The sequence below is a fragment of the Odocoileus virginianus genome, chromosome 32 (assembly GCF_023699985.2).
Source record: "Odocoileus virginianus isolate 20LAN1187 ecotype Illinois chromosome 32, Ovbor_1.2, whole genome shotgun sequence".
Lineage (NCBI taxonomy): Eukaryota > Metazoa > Chordata > Mammalia > Artiodactyla > Cervidae > Odocoileus > Odocoileus virginianus.
This window is the reverse complement of record NC_069705.1, coordinates 39,571,644-39,595,279: the sequence shown is the minus strand read 5'-3', so window position 1 is coordinate 39,595,279 and position 23,636 is coordinate 39,571,644. Positions and strand designations below refer to the sequence as shown.

At 40.9% G+C, this 23,636-nt stretch overlaps 1 protein-coding gene across 1 annotated transcript in view; it reads right to left on the bottom strand.

Annotated features, from left to right (window-relative positions):
• CSMD1 (CUB and Sushi multiple domains 1) overlaps nucleotides 1-23,636 on the bottom strand; it is a 1,985,846-nt gene that overhangs the window by 306,493 nt on the left and 1,655,717 nt on the right. Inside the window, exon 23 of the mRNA XM_070460176.1 lies at nucleotides 20,425-20,581. Within this exon, the coding sequence (XP_070316277.1) occupies nucleotides 20,425-20,581 (157 nt within the window). The remainder of the gene's footprint in view (nucleotides 1-20,424; nucleotides 20,582-23,636) is intronic.

The window sequence follows — 23,636 nt, the reverse complement described above, 5'->3', positions numbered from 1 at the left end:
CAAGACAGAGTGGTAGTTTTTCATTTTTTCTTTATTTGCAGAAGAATTTAAGAAGTAACTTCTCTTTAAAGATCTGTGTTCTTTGTTTTTGTCCAGGGATAATATGTCTAAAAAATAAAACTCAACAAGTTTTAAACTTTGAAATCCAAAAATTGCTTAAAATATAGCAATTGTTTTAAGCATCTGATTATTGTTGATTCTTTAAATTTTAGTTTATAGTTTTGAAGGATCTTCAGGGTCAAAAGCAAAGTTAAGAAGAACTGAAAATCCTTTCCAATGCATGCTTATATAATTTAATATAACCCAACAGCAAAACAGGGTAGAAATGAAAACTGGATTTAATAAGGCTTTGATAGATTATGAAATTAAATATCAATATAAGTAGAGCCAATATCTAGAGCAAGGTGGCAAGTGAGAAACTTCTTCACATATTGATCACAAACACCATAATTGAAATAGGCGGCTCAGCAGTAAAGACTCCACCTGCAATGCAGGAGATTCAAGAGCCGTGGGTTTGATTCCTGGGTTGGGAAGATCCCTTGGACTAGGAAATGGCAACCCACTCCAGTATTCTTGCCTAGAGAATTCCATGAACAGAGGAGCCTGGTGGGCTACAGTCCACAGGGTCACAAAGAGTCAGACATGACTGAGCATCTGAGCACACACAAAATAATTTGCTTGCATATTTTTAACACTAAGACAAGCTTTCAATGATGATTTTTTACAAAGAAAGTTGACATTACTGTCAAAATGATTTATACAATTATTTTACCCATAGAAAATTTTTCAGATTTTTCTTTCCATATTGCTTAAGGAAAATTAAATCCATTAAATGAAATGATGGAAAAACAGGAGGAAGGAAAATTAGGAACACATCAATAAGCTACTTTAAAAAGTGATTTATTACTAGTATAAGTTTATCAACATATAATTTTAAGGTCTGGTGTCTAAATCTTAATGCTGTTTATGTCTACATTTATTTGTTTTTAAATGAGAATATGCAGATTTGCATTTTTTTTTTTTTTTTACTTCAATAGAGAAATTCAAGTTGTGGCTGATTTATTATTTTCCCCTATGATGTCAGTGTCTATTATTTGCTTAGGAATCAGATGAACAGACAGGACCCTGACTTATATAGATACGTGTTTCCGTAAAGATGGACACAAATGTAAAAGCAGAGCTTAACAGAACACTTGGTGCATCATGTGCTTCTATCTACACGCTCTCTCTTAACCCTGAAAATAACCTTAGAAAACCCACAGGATCCTAAGCAAGACAGACTGAAGGACTTGTCACAACCAGAATACATGGTGACAGCCCACAGAAAGCCCAGTTCCTTCTGGAAGCACACAGACTCAGATGGTGATTCCTGCTGCAGAGGGCATCCCTTCCCTCTGCAGAGACTGAAATGGTCCCTTCCTCTTGGGAGGAACTCCCCCTCCCCAGCGAGGTGCCCACCCCAGGGTCCTCCAGGCTCTCCCCATGAGACAGGAATGCAGGAACTGAGACACACCCGACAAAGTAGAGAAGACATGGCACCATGTCTCTTCCCATCCGCTAAGGAAGAGTCACTTGACTTTGCCAAAAAAATGAATGAAAAGAATTTTGAAATGTCCCACTTGAGGACTTCATTTTTCTTCACTCGTAAAACAACCAATACATTTGTTACATTTTCTTTTCCCCAGAAAATTTTCCACACTGGATCAAGAAACAAGTCGAATTTACCAACAGCACACTAGTCCTGGAGGCGTTATCCCTGAGGCAGCCCTTGACAAGAGTCCTGATTCCCCAAGCACTGTTCTTCTCTCTTCAGTTTGTGTTTCTACCCATGGCACAAAAAAATGTCTGGGAGGAAGGCAAAGGCTGCTACTGGATGACGTCTAAGGAGCCCAAGGGGAGAAGGTGAGTGAGTGAGAAAAAAAGGGACCCAGCTGAAGGGAGGCTGAGACCATCCTAACCAGGTGGCTGGGCCGGGGCTGAGGACCTGGCAGAGATCAAGAGGATCTGGGGGAATTCTGCCAAAATACTGTCCTTCACATCCCTGGGCCCATCCTCTTCAGTTTCCAAGTGCCAACTATGCCTAGAAATGCTTCTTTCTCCCTGCCCCATACTGTGGAGATGTTTACAAGGAAAAGTAAAAGATTTATGAAAACACTTTGAGCCCTTCATGAGTACACTCCATAAATGTAAGGGATTACCAACAATATTTGGATTTATCGCTGCTGCTATTATTCATACGCCGCCACTTTTATTATTCTACAACAAATAAATACAAAGTAGGAGTGAAGCCAGCCGCCAGAACGCTCCACCTCAGGCTGCGCGGTGAGGGCGTCCGTTGCCGAGACGTGGCCGCCATGACAGGACCAGCGCTGGCCTCCGGGATGGAAGGCGGGGAGAGCGCGGCTCCTGCCTCCCCTCAGCCCGCGCTTTCAGGGACCGTCCGTGTGACGTGTGACGGACGGCTCAGCCCTGCGCAGCCCCGAGCCTGGCGGACACACACCGGCTGCTCGGCACTTCTCACGGGCACCATGAAGCCTCCCCTCCGCAGAGCCTCACAGAGAGTTCAGGAGCAACGCCGGACGCGAGAGTAAGTTCAGTGTGCAGCCAGACAACACGATGAGACCCACAAGGCCCCCGGAGGCACTCTCTTCATCTCCCTTTTCTTCTCTCAAAGATGCTCAGGCTCCCCGCGCTGGGAGACAGTCTCTGACTCCGTCTTTCCTCTGCCTCCGAACCACTCACCAACATCTTGGCAAAAACCTCCCTGGCACCCCCTCAAACGGGTCCACTGCTTCCTGACCTCACCTGCTGCTGCCTGTCTTCCTCACCTCCCGCCCAGGATCAGCCTGCTGAGAAATTTCCTGGGGAAATAGCCTGTGGGACTCAGGAAACGTCCATCTAGTCACCTTCTTGTCATGTCCTGTCACCCACTGCTGCCTCGGGGTCCAGGGTGACTGCCTGCATGTGCTCCGGTACTGCCAGCCCCCCAAACCACCTCCACCCCCAAGGGTCAAGTTCAGAGCATTCCCACTGAGGCTTCCCAGCTACTCCTCCTCAGCACTCTTCACCCTCCCCTGGGTTTGCTATGCATCCTGCCACCAAAAGCACATGATGGTTTGTGTGCCCTGAGCCGTCTAGACTTCTCAGCTTCCCTGTGCATACAGTTCATGTTTCCACCTAAAACTTCACCTCCTTGAAAGTAGGGGCAGGATCGTGAATTCTTTTTATTGCATCACTTAAGTAAGCACCAGCAGGATGCTGGCAGACAAAAACCAGGCAAGAAGCACAGGGCATCTGTGCTGACTCAGCAGTAAAGAATCTGCTTGCAGCGCAGGAGACCCAGGTTTGATCCCTGGGCAGGAAATCCCCTAGAGAAGGAAATGGCAACCCACTCTAGTATTCTTGCCTGGAGAATCCTATGGACAGAGGAGCCTGGCAGACTACAGTCGGAATTGTAGAGTAGAACACAACTGAACAACTAAAACGATAACAACAATCCACTGGAAAGGAAAACTCACCATCCCTTTTCTTAGGGTCCCTTGTTTGGGTATATGGGTCTGTGAATGGGGCTCACTGCCTATTTTTTTGGCGAAGGAAATGGCAACCCACTCCAGTATTCTTGCCTGGGAAGAGGAGTCTGGAGGGCTACAGTCCATGATGTTGCAAAGAGTTGGACAAGACTGAGCGAATGAGTACAAAAAAGCACACCAGTTAAAACAGAAACAGCGAATGTGTTCGTGTTACTATGACTCATGGGTACTTATTTTAATTTTAATTTATTAATATGTGCTTTTGATTCAAATAAACTATTAAGCTTCTTATGATTTTCAAGTGTTATTAAAATACAAAATTCAATGCTTGTCCTCACATTAAAAAATAATCAGTGCAGTGTCTTTCAAAATCATGAGTATATCAATAAATGCATGTTTTTCAAATTTTAATACTTTCTGACTTTTACAAAATTTTGCAGGGTTTAAAAATAGCTTTCAATAAAAAATATGCACTTAGGGAAATTTCAGAATGTATTCAGCATTACTCAACGTTAGAATGGAGAGTGCTACCATGTTCAGTTGTGTCCAACTTTTTGTGACTCTATGGATGGTAGCCTGCCAGGCTCCTCTGACCATGGGATTTCCCAGGCAAGAAGACTGGAGTGGGTTGTCATTTCCTCATCCAGGACATCTTCCTGACCCAGGGATCGAACCTCCATCTAGTACGTTTCCTGCATGGGAAGGTGGATTCTTTACCACTGAGTCACCTGGAAGTCCTAGAATGGAGTGTGGACAGTCACATTTCTCCATAGAAATATTTTCCCAAAGAGGGAATTCCATCAGCTCTCATTACACACTGTTACCCTCTTTTAGAAAATGCTAGTCAAAGAAGTCCTGAACTATTTTTATTCCCTAGTGCAATAGCACTGAATCCTCCCTCATCCTTTAGAAATCAGCCCTCAGAGCCATCCCCATCCTTCTTCATCCCATTTGCAATCCACTTCATCCCATTTACAATCCACTTCATCCCCACGTCCTAGAAACTGAGGGTTAAAAAAAAAATTCTATCACTTATATTTTTACCTACCTTGTTCTTACAGCCATTACATCAGAATGAGATCAGACAAGGTCCAACAAGGAAATTCTAACTTCATTTGCATCTAGGTTCTATACTATGTATTGTACCAAGATTAACACCTTAATACCAAATACCAAGTGATGTCAAAATCCCATTATCCAAAAATAAAGTCTGCCTCCCTCCTACTATGAAATCTCCTCTTCCCCATTTTCCTAGCTCATTACATGACTGCTGTTGGGTCCAAGAATATTGGCATTGCCCTCAGCTCCTCTCACACTTCACACTGAGCTCTTGCTTACCCAGTTGTTAATAGCATTAAAGGGTAAACTTAAATTCATCACAAGAAAACCTTAACACCCCTTTCACCAGCTAAAATACTCTTTGATTTCTTTCATAGAATTTCAGAATTAAGAGTGTCTGAAAATGACTACTCATTTACAAGAGACAATACGGTCTGTGATGTGACGAACCCTGCAACTGGCTGGTGACAGAGCTGGGTCTCCAGAGACTCAGGAAGGCGTATGCTTCACCTCGTATCTCACCACTGGGTTACAATGGTGAGTGTGCAATCCTCACATCTGCTATTGAACAGTGTTACGTGTATCACTCCTAGTCTTTGCAAATATCAAGCCGAATATTCCAGAAGCCTTCAAATATTTAAATATCCCCCACTCTAGTTGCCTACTGTTGGAATTTAACAGACATAATTATTGTCAAATCAGCGTTTTCTGGAATGTTTACTTAGTAAAAAACAAAAACAACAACGATAAAATAACTGCTTGTTTGATGATGCTATGGAAATCCAGACTTCAAATGTCTTTATGTCAAAATTCATGAAGTTGAGAAAATAATAATTTTGAATAGATTTCATGCCTCTTTTCCTTGTAAAGCATCATTAAGAATGCCATAATTCATGCAAGAAAATCAAAATCAGACACAAAGTGACCTGTGATCCATTACCCAGCACTTCCTTTCTGACAAGACACAGATGTCTCTGAAATTCCTATCATCCCATGAATGACCCTTACAAAAGCAATATCTTTTTTTCCCCTAAGAAGAATGGAAAAAATTCTGTCATCACTCTTCCCATAAAATGTTAGATTTTATAGCATTCGGTGATTCATGTCAGCCTTCATTTTATTTCACACTCAAGTCATATGCTTTTAGTTTAATCCTTGTAATTAAATCATTTATGTCATTCTTCACTGAGTCCTTTTGTCTTTCTCAAAGAATTGGTGACCAACAATATATTTAAGTCTGAAAGAGGGAAATAGCAGAGCATATCAACTATCAAACTGTCATAAAATACACGGAATTATAAATTAAAAAAATAAAAAAGAAGTTCACAGAACTAAACCTCACGGAAATGATGAAAAGCTATGTAGAAGCTGTTCCTAGACCCACCAGTGTGCAGGGGCTGCTGGAGGGTTTCAAGGACCATGATATGGTCACCAGAGTGAACTGAGATCCTAATTAGGCTTTTCTCATAGGACAAAGAAGGAAAGCATGTCATGGTTTCACTGAATTTTTAAAAAGCATTACAACAACTAATATTTTAGTCTTTGTGATGCTATATATGCTAAGAAAACCCAGACAGCATATTAAAAAGCAAAGATATCAAAGGTCCCAGATGCAAGAGTTGGATCACAAGGAAGGCTAAGTGCCAAGGAACTGATGCTTTTGAACTGTGGTGCTGGAGAAGACTCTTAAGTGTCCATTGGAAAGCAAGGAAATCAAACCAGTCAATCCTAAAGGAAATCAACCCTGAATATTCACTGGAAGTAATGATGCTGAAGCTCCAATCCTTTGGCCACCTGATGGGAAGAACTGACTCATTGGGGAAAAAACCCCTGATTCTGGGAAAGATTGAAGGCAAGAGGAAAAGAGGATGACAAAGGATGAGATGGCTGGACGGCTTCACCGACTCAATAGACATGAGTTTGAGCAAACTCTGGGAGATAGTGAAGGACAGGGGAAGCCTGGCATGCTGCAGTTCATGGCATTGCAAAGAGTTGGACATGACTTAGTGACTGAACAGCAGCAACATATAAGAAGGGACCAAGATGATAAAATATCCAGTTAGAAGACAAGAAACCTCACTTGCATACTCATTCTATATCAAATTTTCTCTTGACACTGAATAAACCGATTAAGCAATACTACATCACTTTCCTCTATTAAGATAGTCAAAATAATACTTAGCCTTTTTCTCCCTGTGAAAACAGACACAGATTCATGTCTGGTATTTAGGGCAGCCTCACCATGGGGCAGCCAATGGTAGGAGGGTTTCAGTCTCTAGGTAAAGCAAGGATTCAACCCCAAGCCTTACATCTTAGAAATGCTATCAAGTTTGGCCTCAAATATTTTCTTAATGAAATTTTATAAGAATTAAACATTTTGGGGGCTTCTATTCCCTGGTGGCTCAGATGATAAAGAATCTGCTTGCAATACAGGAGATGCAGGTTCAATGCAACTTCCCTGGGTTGGGAAGTTCCCCTAGAGGAAGGTATGGCAACCTATTCCAGTATTCTCGCCTGGGAAATCCTATGGACAGAGGAGTCTGGCGGGTACTGTACATGGGGCCTCAAAGAGTCGGACATGACTGAGCAGCTAACACTTATACTTTTGATGTTTATCTAAAAATGTATCCATAAAAACAAAGCTTTCTAAGGAAAATCATGAATTGTATACTTGGGTTGGGAGCTGGGAACTGGTTTTTTTATGTGCATTCCCAGAGATGCTTTTCTTCTTCATAAAATGTTCATCTTATTTTACAATAAATACACTGTTCTTTGCAGGGACTAACCATCTGCCTCTCTCTGTTGGACTCCTTTTTCTGTTGAGATTTTTCATTGAAAGCCATTTTATTTTGTAAAGTGCATTATGTACAATGTGATTCCATAAGCTTTCCTTGTAAAAGCAGAGTAAAAATGTGGTTTTCAGAATTCTTACAAGAAGGTGTAAGTTTATTTAAAATGTATGGAGAAGACTTGATATTTTGATAAGCGAGGTTTCCAAAAATGCAATCACATAAGTATATGATCATTTGCAGGTCATGCTATGAACAGTTTTTTTCTGTTTATAATGCCGTCCTTTTCACAGCACAATAAAGTCTTAGTATACAGTTTTATTTTTACTCAACATATACACCTTTTAAAAATATCAGTTTGAAGCCTATTAAAAATTATCTTTTTTTTTTCTTCACAGGTGAGAGTTGTTTTGTTGTACTTGATAAGAGTTCATGGGATAAATGCTTTAATAATAACCCACAAACTAAAATAAATCTAACCTAGGGATAATAAAGTTAAGGGTACATAACTCAGTTTTTTCTGGGAATATACTAAATTCACAAAACAACTGCCTATTATTTTATAAAACCTTTGTAAAATTATCCTCTAGTTAACTGGAAAAACAAGTGATACTAATCACATTTTCCAGGAGTTTTATCTGCTGAGTTTTAGAGCAATTTCAAGCTCCATGAATCTTTACTTACAAATTACACATCAGCAAGACAGCTTTGCCACAATCTTAATCTTCATTGAAAAGAAGTAAAAAGCTGTTGTGTGGACTTATGTGCAAGTTGGTTACTTCCTGACCCCATACCATACTTTCCCCTGATTTGCAGCACAGTTGTAAATAAGTTTTAAAACTACCCATTGAACCAAACACTATTTTGACATGATTTTCTAGAACATAAACACTGAAGATGTGATAAATACTATTCTTAGAATAACATGATAGGTTGCATTAGAAAAACAGCAATGCTTACACATATTACAACCAAGATGTTTGAGAAATTTGTGAATGTCTTTGTTATATACAAACTTGGATTGAACTTGCTTTCAGAACTGCAAATTAGCTTGTACAGAATTTCAAAAATCTAGTTATCAAAAAAAGCAGTTATGAAATAAGTGCATCATTGTCCACCTAAATATCCTTCATGGTCAGGGACTTAAAGCTAAGGAATCTCAATCAGAAATAGGCATATCTCACCACACACACAAAGAAAACAATTATGTGAGGCGAGGGTGGCATTAACTGAATTTATTGCAATCACTTCACTATGTATACATGTATCAGATCATCACATTGTTCACCTTAAACTTATTATGTGCCAATGACAACTCAGTAAAGCTGGAAAACCCCCAAATAAATACAGTGACTCCTGAAGTAACTGGGTGGAGATGGGCAGAATGAGGGACACCCGTAAATTACATCCACCCACTTAGGATGCCACCCAACCCCGGAGAATTAGCTCCTGTTATCAATCCATGGTCTCAAGGTCTTCAAATTTCAGCCTCTGATTTATCCTATTCTTCACCTTCAGCTCTGTTTCCAGTAATTGATTGCTCACCGTGTCTGTGTACACGTCATGCTTGCAAAATTTGTGACTTGTTTTGAAGCATGAAGGTGACGATGCTTAGTATTTCATTATTGGCCTTGAGGATATATTCACACACAGAGCTGTGCTCTCATTTATAATAGTGTATTTAGTGTTGGTGTCATTTTAATTCTATCAGCATGTTAGCAAAATCCAGATGACAGCTGCATAAGCCGTGGCTCTGGGCTCCGATTTTCGCTTCCACAGAATATGCTGTGGGTTGTTAGACTGAGAGTCATACACCTCCACCTCTTACCAACTTCAGCAAATGGGGTGAGTGAGGGGCAATGGCCCCGGAGGCTGAAGTGGAGGAGACGGATGGGACGTTCTGTGAAATGAACACATCCTTTTCTTCCAGATTCCAGTTGAAGGAGGACTCTGGGGTTTCTCTCTTGGATTCTCATCTCAAATAGATAATTCAGGGTTGAGGGCAGGCTGAACAATTTTAGGAAGCCGAAGAATGGAAATTACTCAGCCACAAGAGAGAATTGGTTGTGGGGCAGGACAGGACAGACCCAGTTCCTTGTTCTCAAACTGAACATAATCATCTGCAAACTACGTGGCCTCGGGGCGGGAGGGTCTCTGGGTTCTGGGCTGTGAGGTCTGCTGGTTCTCAGTGCTGCCCAGTGCAGCTATTCCCCTAAGGCCCTGACTTCCCAGAACAAGCACTCCCCACTCCTTTGTTTTTAATAAATCGAGTGTCCAAAGGGGCATGTGGACCAGAGCAGCGCCGCCCTTCAGGTTCCCGATTCACCTTCAGCCTCTCAGAGTTTCTTTGAAATGTTCTTCCTTGTCTATTCCCTCAAGCTCCTTTTTCTCCAGTGTTTTACAGATGTCCCTGACCATGGGTTGCCCACTCCATAGTCTATATTGTAAAACTCAGAAACAAAGACATGAGGCTTGCCACAGCCAGTGGGGTGAGTCCCCCAGGGAAGCTAACAGCTTTCCTCTTAAAGGATGGATGGCTTTATCGGGTCAGACACCTCTCTACCCTAAATAGATTCATCTCATGGGGGCTCTTGAGACTTAAGCACAGCAGCACAATGCCGATTTCCTCATTGAAAACAATAAATGACAAGGACATGGAGAATGGACATGTGGCCACAGTGGGGATGGGGAGGGTGAGACGAATTGAGAAGGTAGCACTGACATATATACACGACCGTGGGTAAGACAGGTGGCCAGTGGGAAGCTGCTGCATGGCACAGGGAGCCCGGCTCAGTGGTCTGTGATGACCCAGAGGGGTGGGAGGTGGGGGCAGAAGGGATGTCCAAGAGGCAGGGGTACATGTGCACTATAGATAGGGGCTCCCCTTGTGAACTCAGTTGGTAAAGAATCTGCCTGCAATGCGAGAGACCTGGGTTCGATCCCTGGCTTGGGAAGATCCCCTGGAGAAGGGAAAGGCTCCCCACTCCAATATTGTGGCCTGGGGAATTCCATGGACTGTATAGTCAATGGGGTCACAAAGAGTCGGGCATGGCTGAGTGACTGTCACTCACTCACTATATATGGATATATACATACAGCTGATGCACTGTACAACAGAAACTAACACAACACTGTAAAGTAACCATTCTCCAATTACAAATGAGTAAGTAAATACGTAAAGCTTAGTCAATCAACAAAATAAAAATAAATCAAACCATGAATGGAGTCAGCCCACATACTGGAATTCCTCTGTCAACACAAGGTGCTATCTTTCTACGGGGAGAGCCACACTGACACCCTCATCCTGTTGAAAGTATTTACTGATAACCATGGCGCGAGAGCAAGGGTCATTCATTAAATGAAGTTGGTCACTTGAAGGGAGGGCAGCCTGTTACTCCATCTCCACACCAGCACTGTTTTCCCAGGGGATAAGACTCTAGAATCTACTTGCTTAGGCTTCTGAGCCAGATACATCTCAGTGGGGAAGGAGTGGGATCACTAAAGAACTTCCAATTTCAAGGCCCATTAATCTGTTCTTCTGTGACTACTGACTACCCCACACCATCCTGCCAAGGCATCCCTCCTTTTGCTTCTTTTTTTTAAAAAAATAAAAATAAATGAAAAAAAAAGATGTATACAATATGCAATCTGACTACATCATTTATAAGTAAAAATGAGTGCATATTTCTGCTCTGTCCTGTTATGTGTTATTGTAAAATTCAGCATTTAGTTTTTCCTCCTTTACTCTCAGAGCACCCATGGTTAGCGATAGCATAGACAGTACTCGGGTTGTTATCCTCTTCTTTCAATCCTAGACTTCTATTAATTTTGTTCCTCCATTACTATTAAAAACGGCTTAGCCATCAGGTTGACCAATACCACTGACTAGCTTTCAAAGGTGTCCATAACCAGGTTCCTGAAGCTCCTTTTGTTTTCTTTATTCCCCTCATCTTTCATCTTCCATTCTGTTCAGATGTTTGTATTCATTATCTCATGAGCTCAAAGATAACATTCAACTCTCCACATCTGTAATCTGTGTCCACTCATGCAAATCTAGGTCAACACAATTATCATTTGCTAAGTGACTCTGGAGGTGATACACAGAAGATGAAGTTAAGACTGCCCCTCTTGAGAACCTCACCTTTTATTGGTATAAACAAAAGATATACAGACAAAATGTACGGGCCCTGGAGGATGCAGGAGAGTGGATGATTCTCAACAGAAGAGCAGCCTTTACACAAAAAATAGCATTTAAGAATAATCTTAAGGAATAAGAGGCAAAGGGCATCTAGCAGGAGGGAAAGAAACTTCTGGAGCCTTCTAGGATGAATGCAGCTTTCAAAGATCTCTCTCCTTGCTCTGGAAAATTATATCTGCCATGGTGCTGGTGGTTCAGGCACTCAGTTGAGTCTGCCTCTTTGCAACATCATGGACTGCAGCCCACCAGGCTCCTCTGTCCATGGGATTTCCCAGCAAGAATACTGGAGTGGGTTGCCATTCCCTTCTTCAGGGTATAACTGCCATAACCATAAATAAATATATATTATTTATTTGTGGAATAAATAATGGAAATCCAGTTGAGCTATTTCATATCCTAAAAGATGACACTGTTAAGGTGCTGTACTCAATAGGCCAGCAAATTTGAAAAACTCAGCAGTGGCCACAGGACTGGAAAAGGTAAGTTTTCATTCTAATCCCAAAGAAAGGCAATGCCAAAGAACGTTCAAACTACTGCACAATTGCATTCATCTCACAAGCTAGCAAAGTAATGCTCAAAATTCTCCAAGCCAGGTTTCAACAATACGTGACCCATGAACTTCCAAATGTTCGAGTTGGATTTAGAAAATCCAGAGGAATCAGAGATCAAATTGTCAACATCCGCTGGATCATCAAAAAAGTAAGAGAGTTCCAGAAAAACATCTACTTCTGCTTTATTGACTGTGCCAAAGCCTTTGACTGTGTGGATCACAACAAACTATGGAAAATTCTTAAAGAGATGGGAATATCAGACCCCCTGACCTGCCTCCTGAGTAACCTGTATGCAGGTCAAGTAGCAACAGTTAGAACTAGACAAGGAACAACAGACTAGTTCCAAATCAGGAAAGGACTATGTCAAGGCTGTATATTGTCATCCTGCTTATTTAACTTATATGCAGAGTACACCATGCAAAATACCAGACTGGATGAAGCACAAGCTATAATCAAGATTGCCAGGGGAAATATCAATAACCTCAGATACACAGATGACACCACCCTTATGGCAGAAAGTGAAGCAAAACTAAAGAGACTCTTGATGAAAGTGAACGAGGAGAGTGAAAAAGTTGGCTTAAAACTCAACATTTAGAAAACTAAGATCATGGCATCTGGTCCCATCACTTCATGGCAAATAGATGGGGAAACAGTGGAAACAGTGACAAACTTTATTTTGGGGGGGCTCCAAAATCACTGCAGATGGTGACTGCAGCCATGATATCAAAAGACACTTGCTACTTAGAAGAAAAACTATGACCAACCTAGATAGCATATTAAAAAGCAAAGATACTACTTTGCCAAAAAAGGCCTGTCTAGTCAAAGCTATGGTTTTTCCCATTAGTCATGTATGGGTGTGAGTGTTGGACTATAAAGAAAGCTGAGCACCAAAGAATTGATGCTTTTGAACTGTGGTGTTGAAGAAGACTCTTGCAAGTCCCTTGGACTGCAAGGAGATCAAACCAGTCCATCCTAGAGGAAATCAGTCCTGAATATTCATTGGAAGGACTGATGCTGAAGCTGAAAGTCCAATACTTTGGCCACCTGATGCAAAGAACAGACTCATTAGAAAAGACCCTGATTCTGGGAAAGATTGAAGGCAGGAGGAGAAGAGGACAACAGAGGATGAGATGGTTAGATGGCATCACCGACTCGATGGACATGAGTTCGAGCAAGCTCTGTGAGTTGGTGATGGACAGGGAAGCCTGGCATGCTGCCGTCCTTGGGGTCACAAAGAGTAGGACACAACTGAGTGACTGAACTGAATTGATATGTATATGTATATATATGTCATATATATTTCTAAATCTTGGGGTATTAGAGTCACATATTTTCATCAAGGAACTACAGTTTACTTGGAGAGATGAGCAAACTCATGTAAAGATGAAATATATTGAAGGTCAAATATATTAAGGGTCAAAATCAAAAGATTTTGACACATGGTTTGATGGGAACCAGGGCCAAGAACAGATTCCTGTTATACCTCCTGCTGGTCCATCCCATATTCGAGAATACAAGGATGTAGTCACATTTCTACCGACCAGGTTTCAACAAGTGTGACACCTGACTATACTAAGCTGTTCATCTTTGAACAGGAACCATGGCTTTTTGCTTTCTCTATCTCAGTATAATCTAGACATTCAGTGCACAGGTAATGCATGGACAGTCTCTGATTAATTAGCAAACAGACCCACCAAACTGACCCAGAGTAGCTAGTCTAAAACACAGTTCTTTCATGACACCCTCAGAGAGCAAGAATTTTTGTTGAATTCTGACTGAGTTTTGTTTACTCCCCTCTATTTAAATCAGTAAAGAGTATAAAGCCAGAGAGACATATGGGAAACTGTTTCTGAGGAGTGACTATTCTGGGAACATCCTTTCAGGAATTGAAAGGAGTCAATATATTTTTTAAAGAATTCTGAATTCAACAAGGAATTTTTAAAATTTCCAAATGTTTTTCCCTATAAAAAATATCTCCAAGGAAGACATACAGATGGCTAACAAACACATGAAAAGATGCTCAACATCACTCATTATCAGAGAAATGCAAATCAAAACCACAATGAGGTACCATTACACGCCAGTCAGGATGGCTGCTATCCAAAAGTCTACAAGCAATAAATGCTGGAGAGGGTGTGGAGGAAAGGGAACCCTCTTACACTGTTGGTGAGAATGCAAACTAGTGCAGCCACTATGGAAAACAGTGTGGAGATTCCTTAAAAAGCTGGAAATAGAACTGCCATATGACCCAGCAATCCCACTTCTGGGCATACACACCGAGGAAACCAGATCTGAAAGAGACACGTGCACCCCAATGTTCATCGCAGCACTGTTTATAATAGCCAGGACATGGAAGCAACCCAGATGCCCATCAGCAGACGAATGGATGAGGAAGCTGTGGTACATATACACCATGGAATATTACTCAGCCATTAAAAAGAATTCATTTGAATCAGTTCTAATGAGATGGATGAAATTGGAGCCCATTATACAGAGCGAAGTAAGCCAGAAAGATAAAGACCATTACAGTATACTAACACATATATATGGAATTTAGAAAGATGGTAACGATAATCCTATATGCAAAACAGAAAAAGAGACTCAGATGTATAGAACAGACTTGTAGACTCTGGGAGAAGGCGAGGGTGGGATGTTTCAAGAGAACAGCATTGAAACATGTATATTATCTAGGGTGAAACAGATCACCAGCCCAGGTTGGGTGCATGAGACAAGTGCTCGGGCCTGGTGCACTGGGAAGACCCAGAGGGATCGGGTGGAGAGGGAGGTGGGAGGGGGGACCAGGATGGGGAATACATGTAAATCCATGGCTAATTCATTTCAATGTATGACAAAAACTACTGTAATGATGTAAAGCAATTAGCCTCCAACTAATAAAAATAAATGGAAAAAAAAATATTTGCTGAAATATTTAGAAGACATAGCAAGCCATTGTCAAATGTCATTTTCCTGACATTTGAAGAATGTTACAATCACTGAAATAAAACAAAATGATTATGTTAAATAAAGAGACGCTCTTCTTGCCCTGAGACAGCTCTGCAGAATCTTAGTGCTCTGCGGAATATAGTGTGAATAATGGAGATCCAGTCTAAGCTTTTTACACTGCAGATCGAACACCTGTGCGAGGCACAGAGGGGAATTTAAAAACAAGCAGCTACACTTCTTGATCTGGAAAAGCTTATGGGTTATGCTTCTATTTGACATAATTGCAGCATTAGAAGACTATCAGCTATTATGAAAATGGACAAATCTGTAAGAAAACACAATTTTTTTTTAACCAGATATTGCTCTCCCAGCTGTATGCTGCTCTAACTTCCTACTCAGAAACTGGCACTTGCTCATTAAGTGGGTACTAATATACTTATTCCTACTTGTCCCAAAGATGCCTGGCTTTCCTTCCTTGCCAGTGCCTTTACATATATAAGTATCAGTCAATTAATGTGGAACTCATCAGTGAGATCATCTAAAATATTTTAAAACAAGGCCATTGACAGTGTTGAGCTTCGTTGAGAAGACCTGGATTGGTTCCCGGTTGTAGCAACCTGGATGTGGATGTTTCAGCAGAGCACTTACAGATCTGGAAAATTAAAAGCTTCTGACTTATGAAGGAGAGTTAAAGGGGCTATTTATCAAGACCCAGAATTGCCAAGATGGTAAAATTACAAGATACTGGGGAGTATGCTCTAAATATTAAAGGATATACAAATATAATTTGTACTCATTTGAAAACCTTCAAGATGTTATTAAGCTATATATTTACTCTCTGTTGACATTTTCTAATCCACTTGTGTGTAGATTAATTATGGATTTGAAACATTTAAATATGAATGTTTCCTTAAGTAATGCAATTAACTAGCAAGAGGCAATTATAACAGTCTTTTGCAAATAGTTGAATGTGTCTTCCAACAGTCTTAAGCTTTAGTAATTTGTTCAAAATCGTTTTTGACCATTTCTTCTCCTGGACTCCAAAATCACTGTGGACAGCAACTACAGCCACATATTAAAAGACACTCCTTGGAAGAAAAGCTATGACAAACCTAGACACCTTATTAAAAAGCAAAGGCATCACTTTGCCAACAAAGGTCTGCATAGTCAAAGTTATGGTTTTTTCAGTAGTCATACACAGATGTGACAGTTGGACCATGAAGAAACCTGAGCACCAAAGAATTGATGCTTTCGAACTGCGGTATTGGAGAAGACTCTTGAGACTCCCTTACAGCAAGGAAATCAAACCAATCAACCTTAAAGGAAATCAACCCTGAATATTTATTAGAAGGAGTGATGCTGAAGCTGAAGCTCAAACACTGTGGCCACCTGATTCGAAGAGCCAACTCATTGGAAAAGATCATGATGTTGAAAAGACTGAGGGCAGGAGGATGAGGGGGCAATGGAGGATGAGATGGTTGAATGACATCACTGAATTAATAGACATGAGTTTGAGCAAACTCAAGGAGCCAGTGAAGGACAGGGAAGCTTGGTTTGCTGTGGTCCATTGGGTTGGTTACATGATTTAGCAATTGAACAACAACAACAAAATTATTTCCAAACCGCCTTTAGAGATGAAGAGTTGATGAGGGTATTCAATCATATTGAATGAGCTTGGAATTTTTTAATTACTGAGTGTTTAAACCTAAGAATTTAAAGAGAAATTATTAATATTTTGACTATAACTATCAGCACCATCCATTCTGTATTACAAATACCTTTTTTCCATCTGGCAGTGTGTTCTAGCTCCAGGAAAATCCCAGAAACAAGACTTGTATCCAGGGAGCATCTGTGTTGTTGAAGGTGAAGGCCAAGAGGGAAAACAGGCAGGAAAGACAGCTACTCCGTCAAGTTGATTCGCCTAAGAGCTAAATGAATGCTGACTGTCACCAGTATTTCTGTCTTATTCTTTTAGAAAGCTTGTGCTGCTGTGTTAAAATAAATAAATAAATAGAGTTCACATAATTGGAAAGTGCCCATGAATAGATCCACAGCTTTAAAGTTTCTCAAAGTTACTCAGAAATGGGAGGAGAAGCCAAGGTTCTAACAGACTGGAGAGTGACATGGAGAAAGGACAAACGTCACGTGCTGGCTGGAGGGACTGGAATAACACATCAAAGCCACTCTTCTTGACAAGGGAGGGTAAGCATGACACACAGATGATGCCTACAACCTCTAACGTCACCCCAGTCACAGGTTCTCAGGGTATATGGGCTTTCTTCATTGCCACTGGGGAAATAAAGGGGACGTCAGAATTCTGGAAACAGTTCAGTAGCCCCCATCTCAGTAAGTGACTATAAACCCCAGCAGGTGTGAATTTGCTTCCCGATGTCTTTTGCATGACCATGAGACTATATGAAATGAATGTGCATAAATGGAAAGTTACTATTCTTCTACATGCACCCCAGTGCTCACTCTAGTACTGTTCACAATAGCTGACACATGGAAGCAGCCTAAATATTCATTGACAGAGAAATGCATAAAGAAGATGTGGTATATGTATATATATATATATATATATATATATACACCACAATATTCAATGGAATTTTACTCAGCCTTTAAAAAGAATATCATGATGCCATTTGCAGCACCATGGATGGACCTAGAGATTATCATACTGAGTGAGGTAAGTCAGAGAAGCAGAAATGCCATATGTCATTCCTTATATGTGACGTCTAAAAAGAAATGATGCAAATGGACTTATAAAACAAAAAGAGACTTACAGACTTAGAGAACAAATTTAGGTTGCGGGGGGAAGGATAAGGGGAAGGGATGGTTAGGGAGTTTGGGGTGGACATGTACAAACTACTATGCTTAAAATGAGTAAGCAACAAGGACCTACCATATAGCACAGAGAACTCCGTTCAATGCTATGTGGCAGACTGGATGGGAGAGGAGTTTGGCAGAGAGTGGATATGTGTTTATTTGTGGCCGAGTCCCTTCTTTGTTCACCTGTAACTATTACAACATTGTTAATCAGCTAGGCTCTAATGTAAAATAAAAAGTTTCTTTCTTTTTTTTTTTTTTAAGAAATTCTCTCCTTTGAAATCATTAGAGGGAAAATAGGACGGGGTAACTAGGGTTGAGAAATAATGTGGTATAAAGTGTCAAACATGATACATTTCTAGGAAGCTTAGTAACCCCCACACCAGGGCGGCACCAAGAATTTCGTCCTGAAGATGCACAGGAGAGAGAGGAGAGGTTTTCAGCTCTTCGTTGACAAAGCGTCTTAAGAAGCACGATTTGTCAGAGAAGCTAGGGCAACGCAAGAGGTGGAGGAGATCCAGGTGTCCCGGGGCTTGCCCTTATTCCAGTAAACTCAGAAAGTTACCCAGGGAGTGTTCACACTGTTCTCCTTCTCAAGTACCCATGCCCCTCTAAACTGTAAGACCAGTGTAAGAGCTGGGAAGCCAGTATTGACACATACAAGCAATGTTACATCTGATGAGCATTTTATGAAAAACTCACAGTAGAAATAAAAAGAAATCAGGAAAGTTTACATTTTATCTGCAAGCGGAGCAAACTGACTTGACAAGAGCTCTTTGAAACTTTTTTGAGCGTAAAATTCTGAAAAGTAGAATTCTAGTAAACAAAAATTATAACCATACATTTATTTTTCAATATAATTGCTAGCAATTTATTTGCATACAATATAATATGCTTTCACTTCATGGAGTCTTTTAAATGGTTATTTTTATGAAAGTGAAACATTTGCTTTCTCATCATGTCCATAAGACTGTAATGCTGTTTTTCCCAAAAGGCTTATAATTCTTCAAATGCAATTTCACCTACCAAGGGGGATTTGAGGCAATTAATCTTCTTTTAAGGCATCTGGGTTAGCTTTGTGTCTGGGATAGTTATTATCTTTTTCAGGCCTTCATTTGCTTATCTGTCAGATAAGGAATCAATCTTGATAATCATTAACATACTTTCATGCTCAAAAATCCAAAAATTTTAATTTCCTATGTAATAGTATTTGGTATCACAAAGATTTTTAACCATCAAATTGGTGAAGAATTGGGCTGTCTTGTAGATTTTAAGCATTTTAGTTAATTTACTACTCAATTTTAATTAGTTACCCATACCAAATAGCTACTTTTTAAAGTTTATTTTTCTGGAACTAAAAATGCTAAAAATGACAGTTATCATGCCGCCAGCTTCTCTTTGTGGAAGCACAACTTCTCCTCCTTTATTTTACCTTCCTTTGTCTTGTTCAAATTCATCTTTCTTTTTAAAAGGCATTTCCATATTAACTTATATTAATTATATTAATAGGGGGCACAAGAATACTGCTTAAAACTGTGAGCTCCACAGACTTAGAGAACAATCCTATGGTTGTCAGGGGTGAGGGATGGAGGGAAGGGATAGTTAGGGAGTTTGCGCTGGGCATGCACACAGTGCTCCATTTTAAATGGACAACCAGCAAGGACCTACTGTATAGCACGGGGAACTCTGCTCAATGTTGTTTGGCAGCCTGGATGGGAGGGGAGTTTGGGGGACTGTGGACACTCACACACACACACACATACATATATATGGATGAGTCCTTCTGCTGTTCACCTGAAACTATCGCAACATTGCTAACTGGTTTATACTTACTTTAAAAAGTTTAAAAAATAAAAAACAGAAACTGTGAGCTACAGAGCCAATCCTGGTTCCACTGACTCATTACCTGATAACTTGGACACACGCTGCAATTACTTTGTTTAGTTTTCTCATAGGAAATTAGCCGTGAGAAGAAAGTGCTTACAACATAGAGTTGAGATATGTATATATACACACACCCATATGTGTGTACCTGTGCATTTATATGTAAAAATTATTTATTATATTTTATACACATGTAATCTATCTTACATAATGTATAGAATCTAATAGATATAAAAGAAAAGTATTGATGTGTGGTAGGCATTCAAAGACTATTACTATTAATTGTATCATTCATTCAAAATCTTTCATACATATGTCTGTGAATTTTTGTCAGGTGCATTAAATCACAATCACTTTATCCCTAATATCTCTTCAATGTCATGATATTTTCTTTCCAAGTACAGCCATGTTAAGAGAATTTGAAGCAGTCTAAATAAATATGCTTCAAACTCCTGCTTCTGGTAATGTGTCTAAATTTACTGCCTGTTCAACAATTCACAGAATTAAACAGAGATCCAAAAACACAGGAGGGGGCCCAGGAAAAAAAAAATCAATATTTAAAAGGTACCATATGAGTGAGTAACAGCTGTATCCTGAGAAAGTAAAAGGAAGGTGAAAGGGTGCGCCCGCACGGCACTTACTGGTGTAGGTGAGCTGGAAGCCCTGGTCCGTGTCGGATCCGTTGGAGTTGAACTCCAGCCACAGGTGGTTGGAAGTGCTATTCAGGACGAGCCCCAGCAGCTCGTTCCTCGTGAAGGCGCCCAGGGGCCGCGACGAGCTGTCCTTTCCGTCGTAGACCTGAGGAAACCCACAGCACGAGCAGCCTCGTCACTGTTCATACGCCAGCAATTTTAACAAGAAATCCAGACTTTCAAACACACAGTTTTATGCAGTTCTTAGAAAGCTACACAGTTTATAGAAAGCTGAGTGGACACTGCCAGGTCATCCTTTTTTCTCTTTTACCTTTACCTTAAAGACAAAAGATGCCATTTGTGTCCAGGTCATTTATCTGCATCATGCTGAGTTCTCTCTGTTTATGTAAAATGGAATCACTATGCGTTTGCATTTCCCCAGTCCCAGGGGCTACCACGTTCTCCTCTCCTCCTCCCAGTCCGTGTACAGAGTTTAAAAGTGCGTGTCGCAGTTCTCTGCGGATGTCTCCCCTCCCATCGGAACATGCCACCGAATGTGGCGACGAAGCCTTGTCCCACTTTCTCACCCCTGTGCCTGCGGCGACTTCAGCTTTGAATTTGCCGTAATGGGAATCTGTCTGGTCTTGCTCTGAAGCACTTCGAGATTGACTCTGTCTTTCTAGGAGGGTGTACATCCTGAGTGGGCACCCTGAGTGTCTGGGAGGCAAGTGGACTGGGCTTGGTTCTGAGTAGACATCACTGGTGAGGGAAAGTGGGAAAGTGTGAGTCGTTCAGTTGCATCTGACTCTTTGCAACCCCATGACCTGTACACTGCCAGGATCCTGGGTCCATGGGATTCTCCAGGCAAGAACACTGGACTGGGGAGCCATCTCCCCCTCCAGGGGATCCTGCTCACTCACAGACTCAGCCTGGGTCTCCTGCATGGCAGGAGGGTTCTTTCCCATGTGAGGCGCCAGGGAAGCCCCGAGGGAGAGGAAGCGGTGCCTTCTCAGGCCCACACTGGGAGGACAGAGGCGCCAGCCACATCGCCCCAGAGGGGACTGTGTCAAACGGTCTTAGGGCATGGACAGAACCTTCCTAATGCTGGAAAAACCGTGTTCACGTTCTAGTGGAGCTCAGCATTGAGCCCTCACACCACCAGTAAGTGGTAAACACTGGAACGCTTAATGGGAGAGACTCAGCCACTTGCCTCTTGGAACATCATGAGTGCTCATGGCAAAGAAGCACTGGTATGGATGTGGGCTTTTTAGAAGAAAGAATGCAAATGTATCACATCATACTGGAGAACATCCAGCTTTTCTTGATGAAAAAATCCTAACTAAATAAAGCTTATCACAGTGCTTGGTAGCGCCACTCCCCCCCGCCACCCCCCTGCCAGAGCTGTCTGGTTCCCTCACAGAGATTAACTCTTCCTTTTCTTCTCCCATCACTCTTCTGATGTGCATGGAAACCACGAATGCTGCTTGACAGACTGACATACACATTCACACACTCCTAAACGGAGAGGACACATTTGGAAGAACTAATTTTATGGATCACGATTGGATTGCATTTTAATTCTATACATGCTCGAGTAGGAGAATCAAATAGCCTTTACTAGCATCAAGCTACTACTGGACAAATCATTGTTTGGCTTAATGTAGATGCTTTAGTTTCTGACACCCAGATTATAAAGACTTTTAAATCCAGAGCATTCTGGCTGAAAAGTAAAGTGTCCAGGCCTCTCCAGCAAGGTTTTACGTTACCCCACATGCCATGTGATCCACAAGAATATGTAGAGACGAGGGGGCATTAAAGCAGATAAAAACACACTTAGGTCTGGTCCTCAAAGCTCTGAGGCATCATCTGCTGGTCACCTCCATTGGTCCTGGCTTGTCTGAGTGCTTTTCTGAGATTCATTTATTTATTTATTTTTCTCTGAGATTTAATAACTCACACAGACAGTGGCTAGTGCCCAGGACCTTCTCAGCTACAACCACAAAAAACGACCCGCTACCATGCTGAACTACAAGCTTCTGCAGAAGAGTAATTCTGTCTTATCTGTCTGTATCATCAGCAATTAGCACTGGGTTTGACAGTGCAAATCTCTGAATGAAGAAGTAACTGACTAGTGTGGATATTATGTTGTCAGTTCTCTCAAGTTGAAAATCTGGATTCATGCTTCGCATGTATCACAAGCAACAACCCAGATAGTGTTGGAGGGCAAAAGCACTGATTTTTAATTCTAGAAAACATTGCAAGGAATCCTGGAATGACAATGCCGAAACCATCCCTAGGCCTGCAGATGCTACCCCCCAGAGCTGTTTCCAAAACTAACCTCTCTTTTCACTACATATTTCACCATGGCATTCTCTTTAGAACTACTAATATACTTCTCTTACACGATTTTTCCATTCAAAACAAGGAAACATGTTTATATGTGTGGGAGGCTATATACATAAAAATTGTGGCCTTTGTGATTGGATCATACTATTTATATGGGGACAATGTAAAAGCATTTAAGATCAAAAATTAAGATAATCTCTATACACCTATATCCCCTTTTTTGGATTTCTTCCCATTTAGGTTACCAAAGAGCATAGCATTACCTAAGTTATACAGAAGGTTCTCATTACTTATCTATTTTAAATATAGTATCAATAGTGGATATATGTATACATATAATTGATTCACATTACTGGGCAGTAGAAACTACACAACTATATGCCAATAAAATTAATTAAAATTAAGATAATCCCACAGGAAGTTTAACACTTTGATATTTATTAGCATGTTCAATAAAATATTTGCTTGCAAAATATCTCAGCACTTCAGATAACTGACAGTTTTTCTGGGATTAAATGTGGTAAACAAGATTTTGTTCTGATTTTTTATTATAATCAACAAGTTTAAACAGAACACAATCACAAATGCACATGATCTGCTTCCTTCCATTCTAATAATACTCATCAGTGTATATTTAATGCAGTGTCTCTAATCAGTCACCTGCACCAAAGTATATTAATAGTTCTTAAAAGTTTGTCTTAAAGGCTGTATGTTATGTTGTGCTCAGTTGCTAAGCTATGTCCAACTCTTTGTGACCCAATGGACTGCAGCATGCCAGGCCTCACTGTCCTTCATTGTCTCATGGAGTTTGCTCAGATTCATGCCCACTGAGCTGGGGACGCTGTTTAACAGTCTCCTCCTCTGCTACCCACTTC